The 18,113-nt window shown below is 40.5% G+C and overlaps 1 protein-coding gene across 1 annotated transcript in view; it reads right to left on the minus strand.

Annotated features, from left to right (window-relative positions):
* Nucleotides 1–3,110: 3,110 nt before the first annotated feature.
* Nucleotides 3,111–18,113, minus strand: part of nos1 (nitric oxide synthase 1 (neuronal)) — a 42,556-nt gene continuing 27,553 nt past the window's right edge. Inside the window, exons 21-29 of the mRNA XM_085368712.1 lie at nucleotides 16,671–16,749; nucleotides 16,265–16,458; nucleotides 15,347–15,516; nucleotides 13,680–13,890; nucleotides 12,604–12,691; nucleotides 4,967–5,088; nucleotides 4,622–4,770; nucleotides 3,951–4,145; nucleotides 3,111–3,233 (exon numbers count right to left, since the gene is read on the minus strand). Coding sequence (XP_085224838.1) covers nucleotides 3,111–3,233; nucleotides 3,951–4,145; nucleotides 4,622–4,770; nucleotides 4,967–5,088; nucleotides 12,604–12,691; nucleotides 13,680–13,890; nucleotides 15,347–15,516; nucleotides 16,265–16,458; nucleotides 16,671–16,749 — 1,331 coding nt within the window. The remainder of the gene's footprint in view (nucleotides 3,234–3,950; nucleotides 4,146–4,621; nucleotides 4,771–4,966; nucleotides 5,089–12,603; nucleotides 12,692–13,679; nucleotides 13,891–15,346; nucleotides 15,517–16,264; nucleotides 16,459–16,670; nucleotides 16,750–18,113) is intronic.

An 18,113-nucleotide genomic window follows, 5' to 3' on the forward strand; every position in this document is an offset into this window, starting at 1 on the left:
AAAACAATGTGGCCCCTGCACATACATTTTCAAATTACAACCCTGACTCGTTGGAAAGCAGCAAATGACCACAGTGGCAGTGTGATTGCCTCTTGTCTCTGGATGAAACTTCGCTGGAACTTAAAACAATAGAACCGAACTGCTGCGATCAAAACTAAAAGCCATGTGGGCAGCTTTCTGTTACCAAAACACCATCTGTAACATTAAATCTGCAGGCTTGTGTGACTCAGAGCAGGGTACTCATGCTTATTTTAAAAATCGAAGCAGTTTGACAAGGTAACAGACAAGTAGAATAATCATGTAAAAACACACACCTGAGATCATGCATGTTTTACACCCACTCGTATATAGAGATGCGCACACTTATGATAATTTCAAGGGCACACATATGCATGCATACACACATGCGTGCTGATGCCGTTGAGCAGGTGTCAGGTCACAGTGAAGGGGTGGCGCGTGAGCCACAAGGTAGCACAAACATGCAGAGAAAAAAACTGAAAGGATGAATGCATAAACGTAGGCAAAATGTTAATGTAAGGCAAGAGGCAGAGGAGATATGATGCTGTTAAATAGATATTTTAAAGGCTCAATAGGTGATAAGTGGAGCAAGTTGACAGCTGTCAGATACGAACTGGGCAGCATCTTTTCCCCTTCAGTAACAACGTTTTGTTACGGATTACTTGAGTTTTAAGGAAAAGGCTCTTTCTATTTTACTGAGAATAAAATGAACAGATCAATACCAATATTGTGTTTTTACAGCAAATACAAAGCTACAGCCAAGAACCATTTAGTGTAGCTTAGCATACAGACTGGAAACAGGCTCTCTACAAAGGTCGCAAATACGGCACGATTAAAGCTCACTGAGTAACATGTTATATTTAATTAGTTTATTCTGTACAAAAACCAAAGTGTAAAAATAGTAAACTTGATTTATGGGCAATTAGGGGTAAGAAGACCTGGAAATGGGGGAAACAGCCTTGCTAGACCAATCTGTTGATATCAGCAGCATTTTAATTCTGGACATCAGGTACCCATAAATACGTTTCTTCTTCAGACTTGTGTTTTAGTTGGACAACCTTTGCTGCAATGAAACACAACAAAATCTAGGACACATCTTAACAAAGTCTTAAACAGTTGCCACTGAGATAGCCTATTGGAGTGAATAAATGTATTTTCCATGATATCGAACAATTCTTTTAAGTTGTTACTTATTCATTTACTCACCGATTAGTCATTTACTCTACAGCTTATTCCAAACAGCTGATGAAAAATAAAAAAAATCCTCCGCGACATTTAGAATTTAACACATTATAATACGTTATACCACATTGAACATAGTACGATTTAGATGTTAAATTAAAAAGCCCTCAAGACCTATATTTTTGTTAATAGTTTATCATTGAAGTTTATTTTTAAGATATATTGACTCACGTTTGGTCTTTAGTGGCTGCCCTGCACATTAGTGCTGCAGTTTCAGCAAACACCACCTGGGACCCAAAAGATTATGATGCGATGGCAGAATGAGCACACTAAGAAAAATGGCACTCGCACAGAGGCTGATGCATTTTGAAGAATTGCCAATGAAGAGCAAGGTAATCTGTTTATGGAGGCAGTGGCAGAATTTATGTTTTCATTATTCAGGGATACCTGTCAATACGTTAAATTTGTCCGCAGCACGTGTCCTTCAGTTTCTCTGTCTGCATGCCTATACATCTTTTCTTTTTCTTAGTCAAGGACTAAAGAGATTGATATTGATAATGAAAAACAGTCCAAATATATTTGAGCAGTCCTTATACTTTCCCAACAAGTAAAGTTGACTTAATCCACACAGAAATGAAAGTTTACTATCTATGCCACACATTTCCTTGCAAATATAAAACCTCAATAAAAGCCTTTTAACAGTAACAATAACACAGAGTATATTATATTTCTTGAATATATTGTCTTGGTCATGCATTCACAATGAGGCAGGTCATTACACTAGATCATTTTTGGAAGTATCATCAACAAGCAAAAACAGATTCTCAAAGAACAGAACATTTCCAACTTGCTACAGACAAGATCGCAGAGCCCAACAGAAACATTAAAATGGTATATAAAAAAAAGAACACAAACAAACCCATTTTTTACAGTACAAAAATTGGCACAGTATTAGTAAACCAGCGGTGCTGTGTCTTGTTGTTTTCAGAAAGCCTGTCGATTCATCGACCTACGAGCAGAAAACCCTGAAGAGAAAAAAAGTGCGAAGGACAGACAGACAGGCAGGCAGACAGACAGACAGACGGAAAGAGCAACAGAGACATGGAAATAGAGATGTTACAGTCATTACTCATCCAGCAAGCAGGGGCTTTGATGGCCGAATGTGAAATTCAAGTGACAATCCACACAGGAACCATCGTCTGTGATGCATTTTGTTGGTGGTTAATGAGCCATAGTGGCTATGTAGGGCCCTTGTTTTGCTCTTATGGCGAGGGTATATGAAGTGTCTAATCTTGAATATGCACAAATAACGCTGGAAACAAAAACAGAAATGGAGCAGAGCCACTCGCTTTCACTCTAATCCTGTTAGTTTAAATGCTCTTCTCCACAGGTTTCTATGGTTACCTGCTCTGTTTTCATCTGAAGCTAGTGATGACAACACATTGTTGTCGACAGCAACTACAGGTTGCAGATTGAAGTTGACTTACAAATGTTTCTGAGATAAAGCTGCTCTTGTAGTTGCAATATTGACATAAATATGAATGGGCTTTTCCACAGTGGTAATTGGTCCTGATTTTACTGTACGGATGTGAATGAGTGAATGATCAATAGAAAAATAGTTGATATGAATCCTTTTCTGGTTTTTTTTTTATTTGTTTGTTTTTTTGAGGATGGAATACATTTTTCTATATTTTCTTAATATTAAATAAAGAACTGATTTTCACAAAGCCTTTCCTCATGATTAATTAGAAGTTAGCATGAATTCACAGTGAATCATCAGTCATTTATTTTACCCATGAAAAATATTTTACCAAAGAAAAGATTCTTCTGACTTTTACTGACATTTCAGAACAGTTTTGTAACATACTAAATATGAAAAGAAACAAAAAAATACTGGAAATGTAGAACACTTACTCATCTGAGTCTTTTTTGCTCTCCTCAATGTAGGCTATGGACTCTGAACGAATACGGTTGGTGACCTCGTAGGTGCGCAGGGTGACACCAAAGATGTCCTCGTGATAGCGATTCTCATCCTAATGACAACAGATTGGTAGCGAGACAAAGCTGAGTAACTGTTTACCAGATGTGTGTGTAGCATAATAATACGTTTTCTCTAGCAGGCTGTAGATATACCTTTTAAAATGGGATTCTATGGGAAATGACCATGACAAGCAAGCTAGCCAAAGACGCTGGCTACCATGATGTCATCCATCGATTTCTGAAGTCATGTTTTGAAATATAAAGATGAGTAATTTGAAGCCAGGTGTGACGAGAGATGGGCGGGTCTGAATGTGAAACTGCATACACACTGGTTAATCACTTGTCAATCACAGGTCATTAGCCAATGGGCAAACATCAGATAACCCTTCTTTCTGATCATAGTATGACCAATATTGACAAAATGGACCTGCAGTGGCAAAAACACCAATGTGAGCCAAAACAACATGGTAACATATAGTTACACTTTAGAGCCAAAATGCTAAAAAAAAAAGAAAAGTTAAGGTTTCAAAACAGGACCTCACATACCAGTTGGTGATCGGGCTTATGTCCATATCCAGTCCTTAAACAACATTACCTTTGCAATGATGGATAGCATCTTACATTTAGTATTTTCACAGCTGATCAGGTATTTTAACTAACTCTAGAATCTCCCTTACATTAAGTTTACTTCACGGTTCAGTAAGGTAGAATGGAGTATGAATGTGAACATAACAGAGGTGATATTGCAGAGAGAACTCCGCCACTCTTACCCGAAGCTTACTGATAAAGAAGCCAGCATCCTCCAGGCTCATGTTGCCCTGCTGCTTGATGATTTGCTGGACAGTCTTGAGAACATCTCCTGCCATTGTCACATCCCCACACACGTAGATGTGTCCACCCTCCTGCCTCAGGCACTGGTACACCGTCTCTGACAGATGCTCGCGCAGTACATCCTGTACATATTTCTGACAGAGAGGCAGTGAAGAAATGATGAGTGTACATGGAGAAGTGAAGCGTGAAAATAGCAGAAAAGGAAACAATGTGAAAAACTGAGTCAGGACACTACACACAAAGTAAAATTTGCAGACTGCCACCTAAAGACTGATATGCGCAGGAACAAAGCAACCTCAGAGTAAGAAAAATTATGCTCTGTGGATTTTGTTCTTCTTTTCAAATCCGTGTATTGACTGTCACTGCTAAAAGTAACAGAAGTGTAAACAAAGCAAGAATCAATCACAACAACAAAGGAAGCATTGAGCATAAAGAGGACAAAGACAAATGTATATATGAAAATGTATCAGCAGAATGACATTGGTAAGTAAAAATACACTATATCTACAGAAGTATTTATCCAGCCATCTCAAATTTGTGAATTTATTTCTACCTAAACAAGCCAGAGACAGATGTTACAAGCGACTTCCTTCGTGTTTAGTGCTTGTACCTTTGGTTTGCCAGGCTCTCTGGAATAGGCTGTGTAGAGCTCCTTAAACACCCCTTTATTCTTGGCCTGTATGGTCTCCTCCTTGTAGATGTGGTCCATCTCAGACTGCCGACAACCAAACACCAGTATCATTGGGCAGGATTTCATCCCTTGAAGATAAGAGGTAAGAGTTACTTTGTTGCTCTGGATGGAAATGCAGAAGTGATATCCAGAGTACAAGTGTCAAAATTACATTATCACTTTAATTTGAAGAATAAATCTATAAGCACTGAAAATACATTGCAAAGTCTTTTTATAAGTTGGTCAAAAGTAACTCTATGGATTGAGGGAGAACAAAATTCCAACCGTTTTGTTCAAGGTCATATAGTCTTTGTTGCCAGAAGCTTCTGAATGGGGCAATCCCTGTTCCTGGACCCACAAGGATGCAAGGTGCTTGGTTGTTCTTGGGAAGCTGGAATGATGGTGCACTAAAATAATGCCACACACACAAACAACATCCAACAAATTACCATGGAGCCTATAAAATGTAATAAAGGAATAATAGAGTATTTTAATAATAAAAATAATGGATTGCATTTATATAGCGCTTTTCAAGATCCTTAAAGCACTTTACAATTCCACTATTCATTCACTCTCACATTCACACACTGGTGGAGGCAAGCTACAGTTGTAGCCACAGCTGCCCTGGGGCAGACTGACAGAAGCGAGGCTGCCATATCATGCCATTGGCCCCTCTGGCCATGGCGCAGAGGTGAAGTGTCTTGCCCAAGGACACAACGACCGAGACTGTCTGAGCCGGGGCTCGAACCGGTAACCTTCCAATTACAAGACTGCCAACTCTTGAGCCACGGTTGGGGGACATCAAGCTATATGGGTAAGTATAGCTTGATGTCAAGATTCCCCTAATTCTCCTAATCCTTTCATTGCCTCTGTGATGGCATGCCACACATGGTAAGCTCCACACCTCATCACCCGTTGATTCACTTTAGTTTAATTTACAGTCACTACTTTAAAATATTCTATTTATTGTTCAATATCGTTTCTTTATTAAATGTATTCATTTTTCCATCACACCTTCCAATGTTTATATGGCGTGCACACATATTAACCTTGCAAGGTCAAAGTTCTGTTTTATGTTATATTAATACATCTTTCTTTGTTTGAGTTACCTGGGGGTTGGTGTCTCCTCCTGTCTGGCAAAAGGTGTGGCAAAGGGCTGGGAGACCTGAAGTACTGCTGACAGCCTAATTGGATTGCACCACATGCTTCATTGCCTGGGGGGTGTTTCATGTTTGTTTAAATGTTTTGTATTAGTTGGTTATATGGCAGCCATCTTGTTTTCCCCCGTGTGTGTCATTTGGTTTAGCTAAACCAGTATTTAAGTCCCCCTGTGTGTCATTTCAGCAGGTCAGTTTACCATATGGTTGTTTGAGGTTTTGTTAATTATTATCTTGAGTTTAGTCTGTTGAGTTGACCTCTTTTATTGGTCTGCCTGTTTAAGTTTTGGCTTTGTTAAATATATTTTCATATTTTTGGGTCAATAAAACCCGTTTTTTGAATTAAAACCACTGGTGTCCTTTATGCTTTACTGCTTGGTCCCTGACAATTGGTGGCAGCAGTGGGATCATCCAGTATTGGACACAGGTCTTTTTTCTTTTTCTTTTTTTCTTTCTTCTGTTTTTCCCCATGAGGAGGAAGAATGCATCGTGGTGGCAAGAATGAAAAGAAAAAGGGATCTGCTCAGCAAACCTGTGAAGAGGAGGAAAATGGAGCCTCAGGAGTCACTGAAGTTGTGGAGAGAGTTGAAAAGGAGCCTACTTTGTCTGATCTAGTCAATATGCTACATGCTCACATGGAACAACAGGACATCCGGGATGCAAAACAGAGTGAGTTAAATGCACGACAAGAACAGCGATTTAAAGCCTTTCAACATCAGTTTAGACTTTTGCAGTCAGAAATCCAAGTCAGAACATCACCATCAGATTCTGCAGAAGCTCGCTCTGAATCATTAGAGTTTGATATTCATCCTCCTTCCTCTGTTCAGCAGGCCCAGGCTGAACCAGTTATGACTAATTCCAATCCAGCCATTTCACCAGCATTTCAGTTTCCCCTACAAATAGAGGGCAGATTGGAAAGATTAACTGAAGCTGATGATATTGAACATTTCCTGATCACATTTGAACGTATGGCTACAGCTTATCGATGGCAGAAGTCAGATTGGGTTTTTCATTTGATACCCTTGCTTACTGGTAAAGCTAGAGGTGCCTATGTTCACATGGACATTGATGATTCATTAGACTATGATAAAGTGAAATCAGCTATTCTGTCAAAATATGACATTAACCCTGAAACATATAGGCAAAGATTCAGATCCCTGGACGTTCAACCAGATGAAAGCCCTCGTGAGCTATATGCGAGACTGAAGGAGCTTTATGGGAAATGAATCCAGCCAAAGGGTAAAACTATTCATGACATTGGTGAAACTATAATCTTGGAGCAGTTTCTCAGAATGTTATCTCCTGAGCTTCAGGTTTGGATCAGAGAACACAACCCTGGTTCAGCAATGGAAGCGGCTCGGTTAGCTGATGTTTTTGTTGCTGCCAGAAAGAAGGGGCAAGCATGGAGCCATAATGCATGGAAGGTATCGAGGGACACTCGGAAGATACCTCAGCAAAACCATCTGGATTCAGCAAATACAAGCACCAGTAAGAGCTCTCAGTCTACCACTAGACCACCAAAGGCCTCTGGTAAGAAGCTCATTTGTTATCTTTGTGGATTAGAGGGCCATACAAAACCTATGTGCCCAAGAAATTCTGCTAAAATGGTGCAAATGTGTTTTGCTCCTCGTTCTAATGCTGATCCTGAGCAGGAGAGTGACAAATCCATCAAAATGAGCCAGATTGAAGTGAATGGGGTTCTACTCAATGCCCTTCTTGACTCTGGCAGTTCTCGGTCTCTTATTCACTCAGATTTTGCCCCACCTAATATTGTTCGCACCAGTGATACAATTTCAATCTGTTGTGTCCATGGAGATGAGAAAAGATATCCGACAGCTGACATCTACATTAAAGTTCAGGACCAGATGTATCTGCTGAATGTGGGTGTTGTGAACAGTTTGCCTTACTCTGCCGTGTTAGGGCGTGACCTTCCTGTGCTTTTTGATTTGTTGGAGTCTGAGCAGACTGAGGAGTGCAATGTAGCTGTTACCAGAGCTCAGGCTAAGCAAGTCAGTACCCACTCTGAGACCCTGAGTGCCCTGCCTTTTTTTAATGAGGAGTTTGAGACAACTGTGGTGAAGCCACGGAAGACCCGCAGACAAAGAAGGCAGGAGAAATTCAAATTTTCACCTGTGGATACACTAACAGACGCTGAGCCAACACCGTCACCCCTAGGGTTTAATATTCCAACTGAAATTGCTGAACTCCAAAAATCTGATCAATCTTTAATATCTCTTTTCCGGAAGGCCAAAGAAAAGGAACCTGGAGTGGAGCAGGTTAACAGTGAGTACATCTTGCAAAATGACATTCTCTATCGTCAGCAGGGGTCGGTGCTGCAGCTGGTGGTTCCCCAGAAGGTTAGAAACGCCATTCTCACCTTAGGGCATTCTATTCCGTGGGCTGGCCACCTTGGTAAACACAAGACCACAGCTCGCATCAAACATCATTTCTACTGGCCTGGTCTTAGCAAAGATGTGGCTCAGTTTTGTAAAAGTTGCCCACAGTGTCAGATAACATCTGCTAAAATCCCCCATAGAGCTCCACTCCAACCTCTCCCTGTCATCGGCACTCCTTTTGAGCGTCTTGGAATGGATATTGTAGGGCCTGTTGAGAGGAGCAAAGCAGGAAATCGTTACATGCTTGTTGTAACAGATTATGCCACAAAATATCCTGAGGTGTTCCCTTTAAAATCTATAAAGGCCAAGCCCATTGCATTTTGTTTAGTGCAGTTCTTTGCAAGAGTTGGGTTTCCACGAGAAATACTAACTGATCAAGGCACTAACTTCATGTCTACTCTGTTAAAGCAAGTTTATCAGTTGTTGGGCATCCGGAGTCTGAGAACTTCACCATACCACCCTCAAACTGATGGGCTGACAGAACGGTTTAACCAGACATTGAAACAGATGCTCAGGAAGTTTGTCAACGACAGTGGTAACGATTGGGATCAATGGCTGCCATATCTACTCTTTGCTTATAGAGAAGTCCCCCAAGCCTCCACAGGTTTTTCACCTTTTGAGCTGTTGTATGGTTATGAGGTTCGTGGCCCTCTAACTCTGTTAAAGGAGATTTGGGAGGGAGACAAGGTGGAGGGGGGATCCAAGAACATTTTGTCTTATGTCATTCAGATGAGAGAACGGTTGGAGAAAATGGGTGAACTTGCTCAATCACATATGGTGGAGGCCCAGCAGCAGCAGAAGTCTTGGTATGATAAATCTGCTCGTCAGCGTGCGTTTGAGCCAGGACAAAAGGTGCTCGTGCTCCTCCCCAGTGACAACAACAAATTGTTGGCAAAGTGGCAGGGGCCATTTGAAGTCATGAGGAAGCTGGGACCCACCACATATGAGGTGTCCACCCCAGGGCAGTTGCGCTCCAGCAAGGTCTTGCATATAAACCTTCTGAAGGAGTGGGTGGAGCGTATTGAACACAAGGCGGATGCAATGCTCATACGGCGAGTGCCTGAAGAAGATGAAGCAGATGAGCAATATCTACCACCTGCTGGCTCTCTAGATTATGATCTCAGCCATCTCCCAGAGGACAAGCAGCAGCAGGTGAGAGAAATGTGTAAATCAGCAGTCTTTCAAGAGAATCCAGGGAGAACTGACATTGTCGAACATGATATTGTGGTACGAGAAGGTGCCTCTGTGAGACGATTAAGTTACAGGATCCCAGAACGTCTGCTGCCTTCATTGAAGAAGGAAATCGATTTGATGCTATCTCTAGGGATCATTGAAAGATCTAAGAGTGAATGGTGCAACCCTGTGGTCTTGGTACCCAAAAAGGATGAGAGTATGAGGTTCTGCATTGATTTCAGGTACCTGAACTCCATATCCATGTTTGACTCCTACCCGACACCAAGAATTGATGATCTACTTGAACGTCTGGGAAAAGCAAGGTACCTGACCACAATAGATCTGTGTAAGGGTTACTGGCAGGTCCCACTCACTCAACGGTCCAGAGTTCACAGCATTCAGAACACCATGGGGGCTTTTCCAATTTACAGTCTTGCCATTTGGACTACATGGAGCTCCAGCAACTTTCCAACGGCTGATGGATCAGGTATTACATGACTGCTCTGACTTTGCTGCTGCTTACTTGGATGATATTGTTATCCACAGCAACACCTGGGAGGAGCATGTGGAACACCTGCGAACTGTTCTGGACCACCTGCACTCAGCTGGGTTGACGGTGAATCCGTCAAAGTGTGTTTTCGCCGCTGCTGAGACAGAATACCTGGGCCATGTCATCGGCAAGGGGGTTATCAGGCCACAAGTCAGCAAAATCGAGGCCATGGAATCATCCCCCCTGCCCCAAACAAGGAAGCAGCTGAGATCCTTTTTGGGCATGGCAGGTTTCTACCGTCGTTTCATCCCTCAGTTCTCCAACAGGGCAGCTCTGCTCACAGACCTGACGGGATCACGTTCCCCCAATTACATCCAGTGGACAGAGGAGGCAGTGGCAGCGTTTCATGACATACAACAGTCACTAAGTAAGCAACCGGTTTTGTACAGTCCCAACTTTGATGAACCATTCATATTACAGACTGATGCTTCAGATCGGGGCCTGGGAGCTGTCCTCCTTCAGGAAACCATGGAAGGCCGCCATCCAGTGGCTTACATCAGCCGGAAACTGTTTCCACGGGAAGTTCGGTATTCCACAGTAGAGAAGGAGACCTTAGCGATCAAGTGGGCCCTGGACTCCTTCCGCTACTATCTACTGGGAAGAGACTTCACCTTGGAAACTGATCACAAAGCACTACAGTGGCTTGAGCAGATGAAGGACACAAATGGGCGAATTACCCGCTGGTACCTGGCCTTACAGCCATTCCGATTCACTGTCCACCACGTACCAGGCAAGGAGAACCTTACTGCTGACTATCTCTCTCGCTGTTCCAGCGAGAGCTCTGAAGAGGGGAGGTGTGTGATGGCATGCCACACATGGTAAGCTCCACACCTCATCACCCGTTGATTCACTTTAGTTTAATTTACAGTCACTACTTTGAACAATAAATAGAATATTTTAATATCGTTTCTTTATTAAATGTATTCATTTTTCCATCACACCTTCCAATGTTTATATGGCGTGCACACATATTAACCTTGCAAGGTCAAAGTTCTGTTTTATGTTATATTAATACATCTTTCTTTGTTTGAGTTACCTGGGGGTTGGTGTCTCCTCCTGTCTGGCAAAAGGTGTGGCAAAGGGCTGGGAGACCTGAAGTACTGCTGACAGCCTAATTGGATTGCACCACATGCTTCATTGCCTGGGGGGTGTTTCATGTTTGTTTAAATGTTTTGTATTAGTTGGTTATATGGCAGCCATCTTGTTTTCCCCCGTGTGTGTCATTTGGTTTAGCTAAACCAGTATTTAAGTCCCCCTGTGTGTCATTTCAGCAGGTCAGTTTACCATATGTTTGTTTGAGGTTTTGTTAATTATTATCTTGAGTTTAGTCTGTTGAGTTGACCTCTTTTATTGGTCTGCCTGTTTAAGTTTTGGCTTTGTTAAATATATTTTCATATTTTTGGGTCAATAAAACCCGTTTTTTTTGAATTAAAACCACCGGTGTCCTTTATGCTTTACTGCTTGGTCCCTGACAGCCTCTAAAACTCACTAATTGGCACATTTATTTTGTTTATTCACTGTAAACTTATAAATTTTACAAAGAACACTCCTGGTAAGATAAAAATGAGTTGTTTTACATAAAAAGATAAAAGGTACTAATTAGAGAACTTTAACAGCAAATATTTCGGTTATTTTTATTTCCACTTTTAGTCTTAAGGAATGAATTGATAATCATATTAGCTCTATATCATGCATGCAGACAAGAGAGTGGTACCTATCTTGGCAAATCAGCTTACTTTGTCAAACATCACCTTTTCACGTGTCATGAAATGTTTCCAAGGAGCCAGACTTTCTTGTATTTTTTAATGTGGCCTTGAACAACAGTTCTCCAGGATTTCTAAAGGTCTTTTAAAGCTTTTCTTTAAACACTGGCTGCCTAAAATTGTACCTTTGTACCAAAAAGATGATTCTCAAAGGGCTCCTAGACAAAAAATTGGCATATCTCTGCAGGAAATAGTGTGTCCATAAACATTTAGCGGAAGTAGAGGACAGAAGAAGATCAAAATCTCATAAAGAGTATTTATAAGAAATGCATTTCAGCCAGTGTTGTTGGGGATCTTGTAAAAATTAATGGAATTATAAATGTAGAAATGTACTGTGAGGTTTACCATCTGGAAAAATGTCTGGATCTATTGTCATGCTGAAAAATGAAGCTGTTACCAATCAAGCGAACTGTCAATGCAGTAAAAACACAACTGGATAGAAAAAACACTCAAAACACACCACCAGTCATGGACTGGCCTCCGCAAAGAACGGACCTCAACATTCTTGAAGCAGTGCGGGATCATCTTGACAGACATTATCACAAAAAGTGGGTAACATCCAAATACGAGCTTTGAATGTCCTTCAAGAAGTCAGCGGAACTATTCCCAAAGAATATTTGAAGAAATGACAAGAAGGCTTACTTAAAAAAAGACTTACCAAATACTGACTTTTAAGCTCTTTAGAATTGTACCTGATATACCAGCTTTTATACTGTTTGCCTGTGTATGTTTGCATGCTTCAGTAAATTGCTGCACCTACTTCCCATTCTCTTAGAAAATATAACAAAATAAAGGGTTGGCTAAAGACTTTTGCAAATTAGATTATAGATTAGATTAGATTGCATTGCCTTAAAATTTCTTGTAAAAACACTTTGATATTTACCCTCGGACAAAGCACGGCACCATCTCCCCCTTCTCTATCCTGTTAAGCCACGATGAACACACTCCATGATGGATTGGTCCCTCTCCATCTGAAAGAGATGATTACCGAGCAAGCACTTTACCTTTTTCTCTCCCCTCTGCCTCCCACTCTTTTTAAGCGTACAAACTAACAGGAAAAGAGTGTTCCTAACATGTGTTCAAGGCTATAGCCATCTTCCCCTCTTCCTCACGCTCTTCCTCTAAAGGGAAATTACAGTAATTCAGCTGTTGCTTATACAATCATAGTAATATGTTCACATAAGTGCACATTACAGGTGGGAGAAGATAGCAGTTAAAAGGTATAGTAATGCTTACTGACTACTTTACAGGCTGAGATTATATACTGCCACAGTGGTGCTAAAAACAACACTTAAATCGTGCCCTAAATAATGCCTCATGCCTAAATAATGCAGTGAAGTAGACTGAAGTATACTGTTTGTGCTTGTGGCCATATATATAAACAGAATATGTAAAGTCTTTCTCCCAGTGCGTGTTTCTGGTTTTTACAGTTTTGTTTTGGCTGCCTTGTAAAGCAGACTTACATTCTAAGATAACTTCCAATCATTTCTCTTGTAGCTTCAGAAGGTTTTCAGAGAGTCTGACTCATTTTTCTTTTTTAATCCTTGCAGTAGCCTTGAAGGAGCTATGGCACTGTGCCTTTTATCCATGGCAAAGACTTGACTTAACCGAAATATATACCAGGCCTGCACTGGTTTGAGAAATGTCTAGTATGTCTAGTACTTTAAAATACATGATCACTGAAAAAGATGTTTAAATATCAGACTACTTTCTAGTTAAATGAAGAAAAAATAAACCAATAACTGCAATATATTAATTACCCTGATATCTGTATAATTTGCATTCTTGACATGTTGATAAAACCCACATGCATAATACTTCAGACTATCAAAAGTCTTCTGAGTAGACTAAAATTAACCTCTCCAGGCAGCTGAGAAGACCTAAGCATCTGAAGCTACGCCTACACAGCTTTTAAAATCTTGGACAGGAATTAGAGCAGTTCAAGTACCAGGGCCTTACCTCTGGCGCGATAGGAGACCACAGCCACTGTGAGATGGATCTCCCCTGGGTGCAGGTCTGGAGAGGAGCTGATAGAATAGTAGCGAGGCTGCAGAAGAGGCAGCTGGGTTAGCAGCAAAGTGGAGGGCATCTGGATAGAAGGAAACTCTTCTAGCACCTCCACCAGTGTGGGATTGTTGTACCACTTCCACTCCTCATACTCCTGCAATCCCTGGAGTGTCACAGAGAAAGACAATGTGGTACAAAGGTATCGGCTGACATTTCTTTGATATAGTTTTAGTCATGGTAAGTTATTGAATTATTGTCGTTCAGACTAAGAAATCAATGCAACTCCCACAGCAACTGAAAAGAAGAGGATAGTTTCCTCTTTTGGATCTGTAAACATTTCTCACTCAGGAGCAGGAGGCAGCCACAAGCAGAGCTATTCGCCATTCACTGCCCAACTGTTTCTGTGTGTCATCGCTGACATTTGGATGTGAGGAAAGTAGAGCACTGCCATCAGGCTAAAAAAACCTTTGATATGTTACCAACTTTTGCTTTGTTCTCAAGCTGCTAATGAGCGACAAAATGCCCATTGAGAACCCACTGGTGTGGTCCACAATATGAGCTTAAAAGACAGTTTGAAGCACCTAATGCATAATTATAGCAAAACACTAACACCATAAGCACTTTGGGGCCTGGGCTTTTTAACCTTGATAAACAGAAGGGGGCGTAGGACTGTACAGATATGAGAAGCTGATAGATTTGTTTAATTAACTTTTTTAAAGAAGAGAATAAGCCAGACGTGGCAACATGTTTGCTTTGTATTGCTTGGAAAAACAAGAAGAGAAATGTTAAAAAACAAAACAATTATTCCTGTAAGGAATGAACTTGAGATTTAACTCATTAAAACATGTTCTGCAGTGCTGTTTCTACTGTACAATTTCTTCTTTCTGAATTCAGAAGCCTACCATCTTTCCCTCTTGCTTGGTGACAATAATTCTGTGTATGAGCATATGAGTCACTGCTTGGCCTCATCCAGCCTTTTCCACACATTGACAAAAATGGAGAGTGAATAGTGGGAGGCACTGCAAGGGGGGATGGCTCTGGGTTAGAACGATCAACGGCTTTAATTTGGCGCCAGCTAACTCCTACTGTACGTACTCTTGGTGCAAAGAGCACCAAATCAGCTATGAGACACATAAAACTATCTGCCATATTCTCTTATTTTGAAACACAGAGAATGTGTTGGTTACTGTTGAAGCTTAAGCACATGGTGACTTTTTATAGAACAGTTCTTGGAAAAGTGATCTAAAAATACGCATACATTTTCATCTCAGATTGGAAATGGGGGAACATATCTTTGGATACAGCCCACATGCACACATCGGAAATCCCTTATGTGTTTGGTCACAAAACAAGTTCAAGCACTCAGCGCTGCTGCAGCTCAGCCATTTGAAAGGTCAGTGTAAATCAAAGTAAATATGCATTTACACGTGAAACACTTTTCAGATGAAAACACTTGGTCGCATATTTGTACGTTTTATCAAAATCGTAAACTAAGGTTCAGTTAGTTTGTCTAATGGATTCTTCTGGTGTCCAACTTTGGGTTCCTTGAAAAGCGCTATATAAATGCAATCCATTATTATTATTATTAAATGGTAACATTGAAAACTAAGTGAATTTACCTTACTGAGGATCTCTAGTTTCTTTCTTTGTTTGTCATTGGTTGCTAGAGCAGCAAACTGCTGGAGCAGCACAGGGCTCGGTGGAGTCGTGATATCCATGAAATACTGGAAAGCCTGGTAGATGGTGCAGGGAGGGATACGGGTCTCATTTGTCCAGTTACTGATTACACCTGCAGAAAATTATAAAGTTAAAGTTGAGTTAATTCATATGATGTACTAGTTTTTTATATGTGTAAGATGAAAGAAAAAAAATGAGGTAACAAACTATAAGAGCAGTCTGTGTGTGTGCAGTTTTTTTGCTGGCTTGTTTTTTGGGAGGTTTTTGCTGCAAAAGCTCTTAGCAATGCTGTTTCCCTGCTACTTGATCTAATGCTAGACAATGTGGAATTTGTTGACTGAAAATGAACTAGCTTGAGAATCAGTATCAAACCAGTCCGAAGATCAGAGCCATTTCTCTGTGTGATAAGCATTTGCTAACACGTTATACACAACACCCTTGGATATGTTGTCTAGTTGTCTGTAATTAGCAAAGTACAACCAAAATGCAAGCAGCAGTATGGAACATGTGATCCTCGAATTGAAAGAAAATTAGATACAGTGAGAGTTGTTAACAACAAGGGCTTGAATTGTGGAGATGAATTTTGAATAAGCACTAATCCTGTGTTTAGCAAATGTCTTGCATCACAGTCAGAGAAAATCACAGTTAAGTCACCCGGTGTCACCACAACTGTTTGCCAATATGCAGTTCACTGAAAAATTTCTGGGCATGGATATCCTGCTAAAGTGTGACTTCATGATGTCTGCTGTGACTTCTTATTTACATTTGGATTTTGACAACCTGCCCAGATTTTAAAATGCCATTCTCGTGATTGCATGCCTACTGTTTTCGCAAAGTAGCATGACTTTGCTAATACCCACCTAGGGCAGTGTTTCTCTCCTCCAAGAACTCCACTTTGACGATTTGATTGACAGGTGGAGCATCCTCCAGTTTTTCTATGAGAGCTGTTACCAGGTCCTCATGGTTGCCAGGGAAGATGCCCAGATGGTCGCCAGGCTTGTAGCGCAGGCTGTCGTGGTTGTTTGTGTGTAACCGCACAAATATGGTGGAGCGACTATGAAAGGGATCAGAGATTTAGGAAATAACATTGCACCATTTTCAGTCTGTTCCATTTAGTTAAAATGTCACTGTAAACAATGAATGAGTTGGACACCAGAAGAATCCATTAGACGAACTGAACGTTAGTTTACGATTTTGGTAAAACGTACAAATATGCGACAAAGTGTTTTCGTCTGAAAAGTGTTTCACGTGTAAATGCATACTTACTTTGATTTTGGACTTTGTAAATTTTGAGATTCAAGCATCTTTGCTCCATAAACTTTCTTCTTGTGAATGCTGTGTAATGCTGTTGGCAGACACAAATAATACATGATTTATGGATTGATTAATAGACATGTTCTTCTTGGAAAAAAATACTTCTTTGATTTCTTTCTGGGAGAGACCGATAAGAAGTTTTATGTACAGACACGCAAGTGTCTGTATATAAAGGGTAAAGGTAAGGGTACATAAAGGGTTTTAGCCCAGCCCTATATCCACAGGCACTCCCATGTCTGTACATATAGTTCAGAGAGTCAGGATCCAATCTTAACATAATGGCATAATGTAAACAACTGTCACATTATGAGATTCAAGCATCTTTGCTCCATAAACTGTCTTCTTGTGAATGCTGTATAATGCTGTTAGCAGACATAAATAATACATTATTTATGGATTGATCAACAGACCTGTGCTTCTTGGAAAAAAATACTTCTTTGATTTCTTTCTGGGAGAGATTGATAAGAAGCTTTATGTACAGATACGGGAGTGTCTGTACACAAAGGGTAAAGGAAAGGGCACAAAAAGGGTATCAGCCCAGCCCTATATAGTTCAGAGAGTCAGGATCCAAACTTAACATAATGGCATAATGTAAACAACTCTCTACTTTGGCAAAGACAATGCAATGATTTTGTAGCAAAGTTGCTGCACAGACATATTATGCTGAATACTATGTATTCATGGATAAATACATGGATTCTTTTTCAAATATTATTATATTCCACAGCACTAATAAACCAAATCAAAATACATAAAAAATTCTAACTGAAGAACTTCAAAAGAATCATATCATTAACAAACATTAACATCATTAATAACATCAAAGACACATCTTGCCAAATTGTGTAAAATTGTTGTAATATCAAAAAAAGAATCAGAACAAATTTATGGATATTTCTCACTTTATACTGAAATATTTGCCATTTCGCTTCAGATCCCAACCTTTTAATCTCTCTCAACAAGGAAGGGAATATCCTCTGATATCCTCTGACCAAGCCATAAGTCCTGGAATGCTACCCTTTGGTCCCAGGGCTAAATGAGCAGACTAGTCAATGGGTCCCAGTTTGCCCACCCCCAAGCTTACGTCACAATCTGTGTCAGTTTGAAGGTGCCGAAGTACCAAATTAATTTATGGAAATTAAGTAACAGAGCCACTTCAAATCTGGTCCAGTACTTTGAACTCGAGACCTCTAGGGAAAAGTTCTCAAAATCCTATTAGAATCTCATTTTGATTTTCTCACACCAGTGCCACAAATCTCAGCTTCAGGTCACGTAAAGGCTGAGTGACTCATCTTTATCAATAACCGTACTACCACACTGCTGATCAATTACAGGTATTTTGTACAGATGAACTTTCCCCTTTAATATTAAGTTGCCACAAGCATTTTGTAACTA

This window comes from Diplotaxodon limnothrissa, linkage group LG12 (assembly GCF_057381915.1).
Source record: "Diplotaxodon limnothrissa isolate DT_005_m linkage group LG12, D_limnothrissa_male_GT1.1, whole genome shotgun sequence".
Classification (NCBI taxonomy): Eukaryota; Metazoa; Chordata; class Actinopteri; order Cichliformes; family Cichlidae; genus Diplotaxodon; species Diplotaxodon limnothrissa.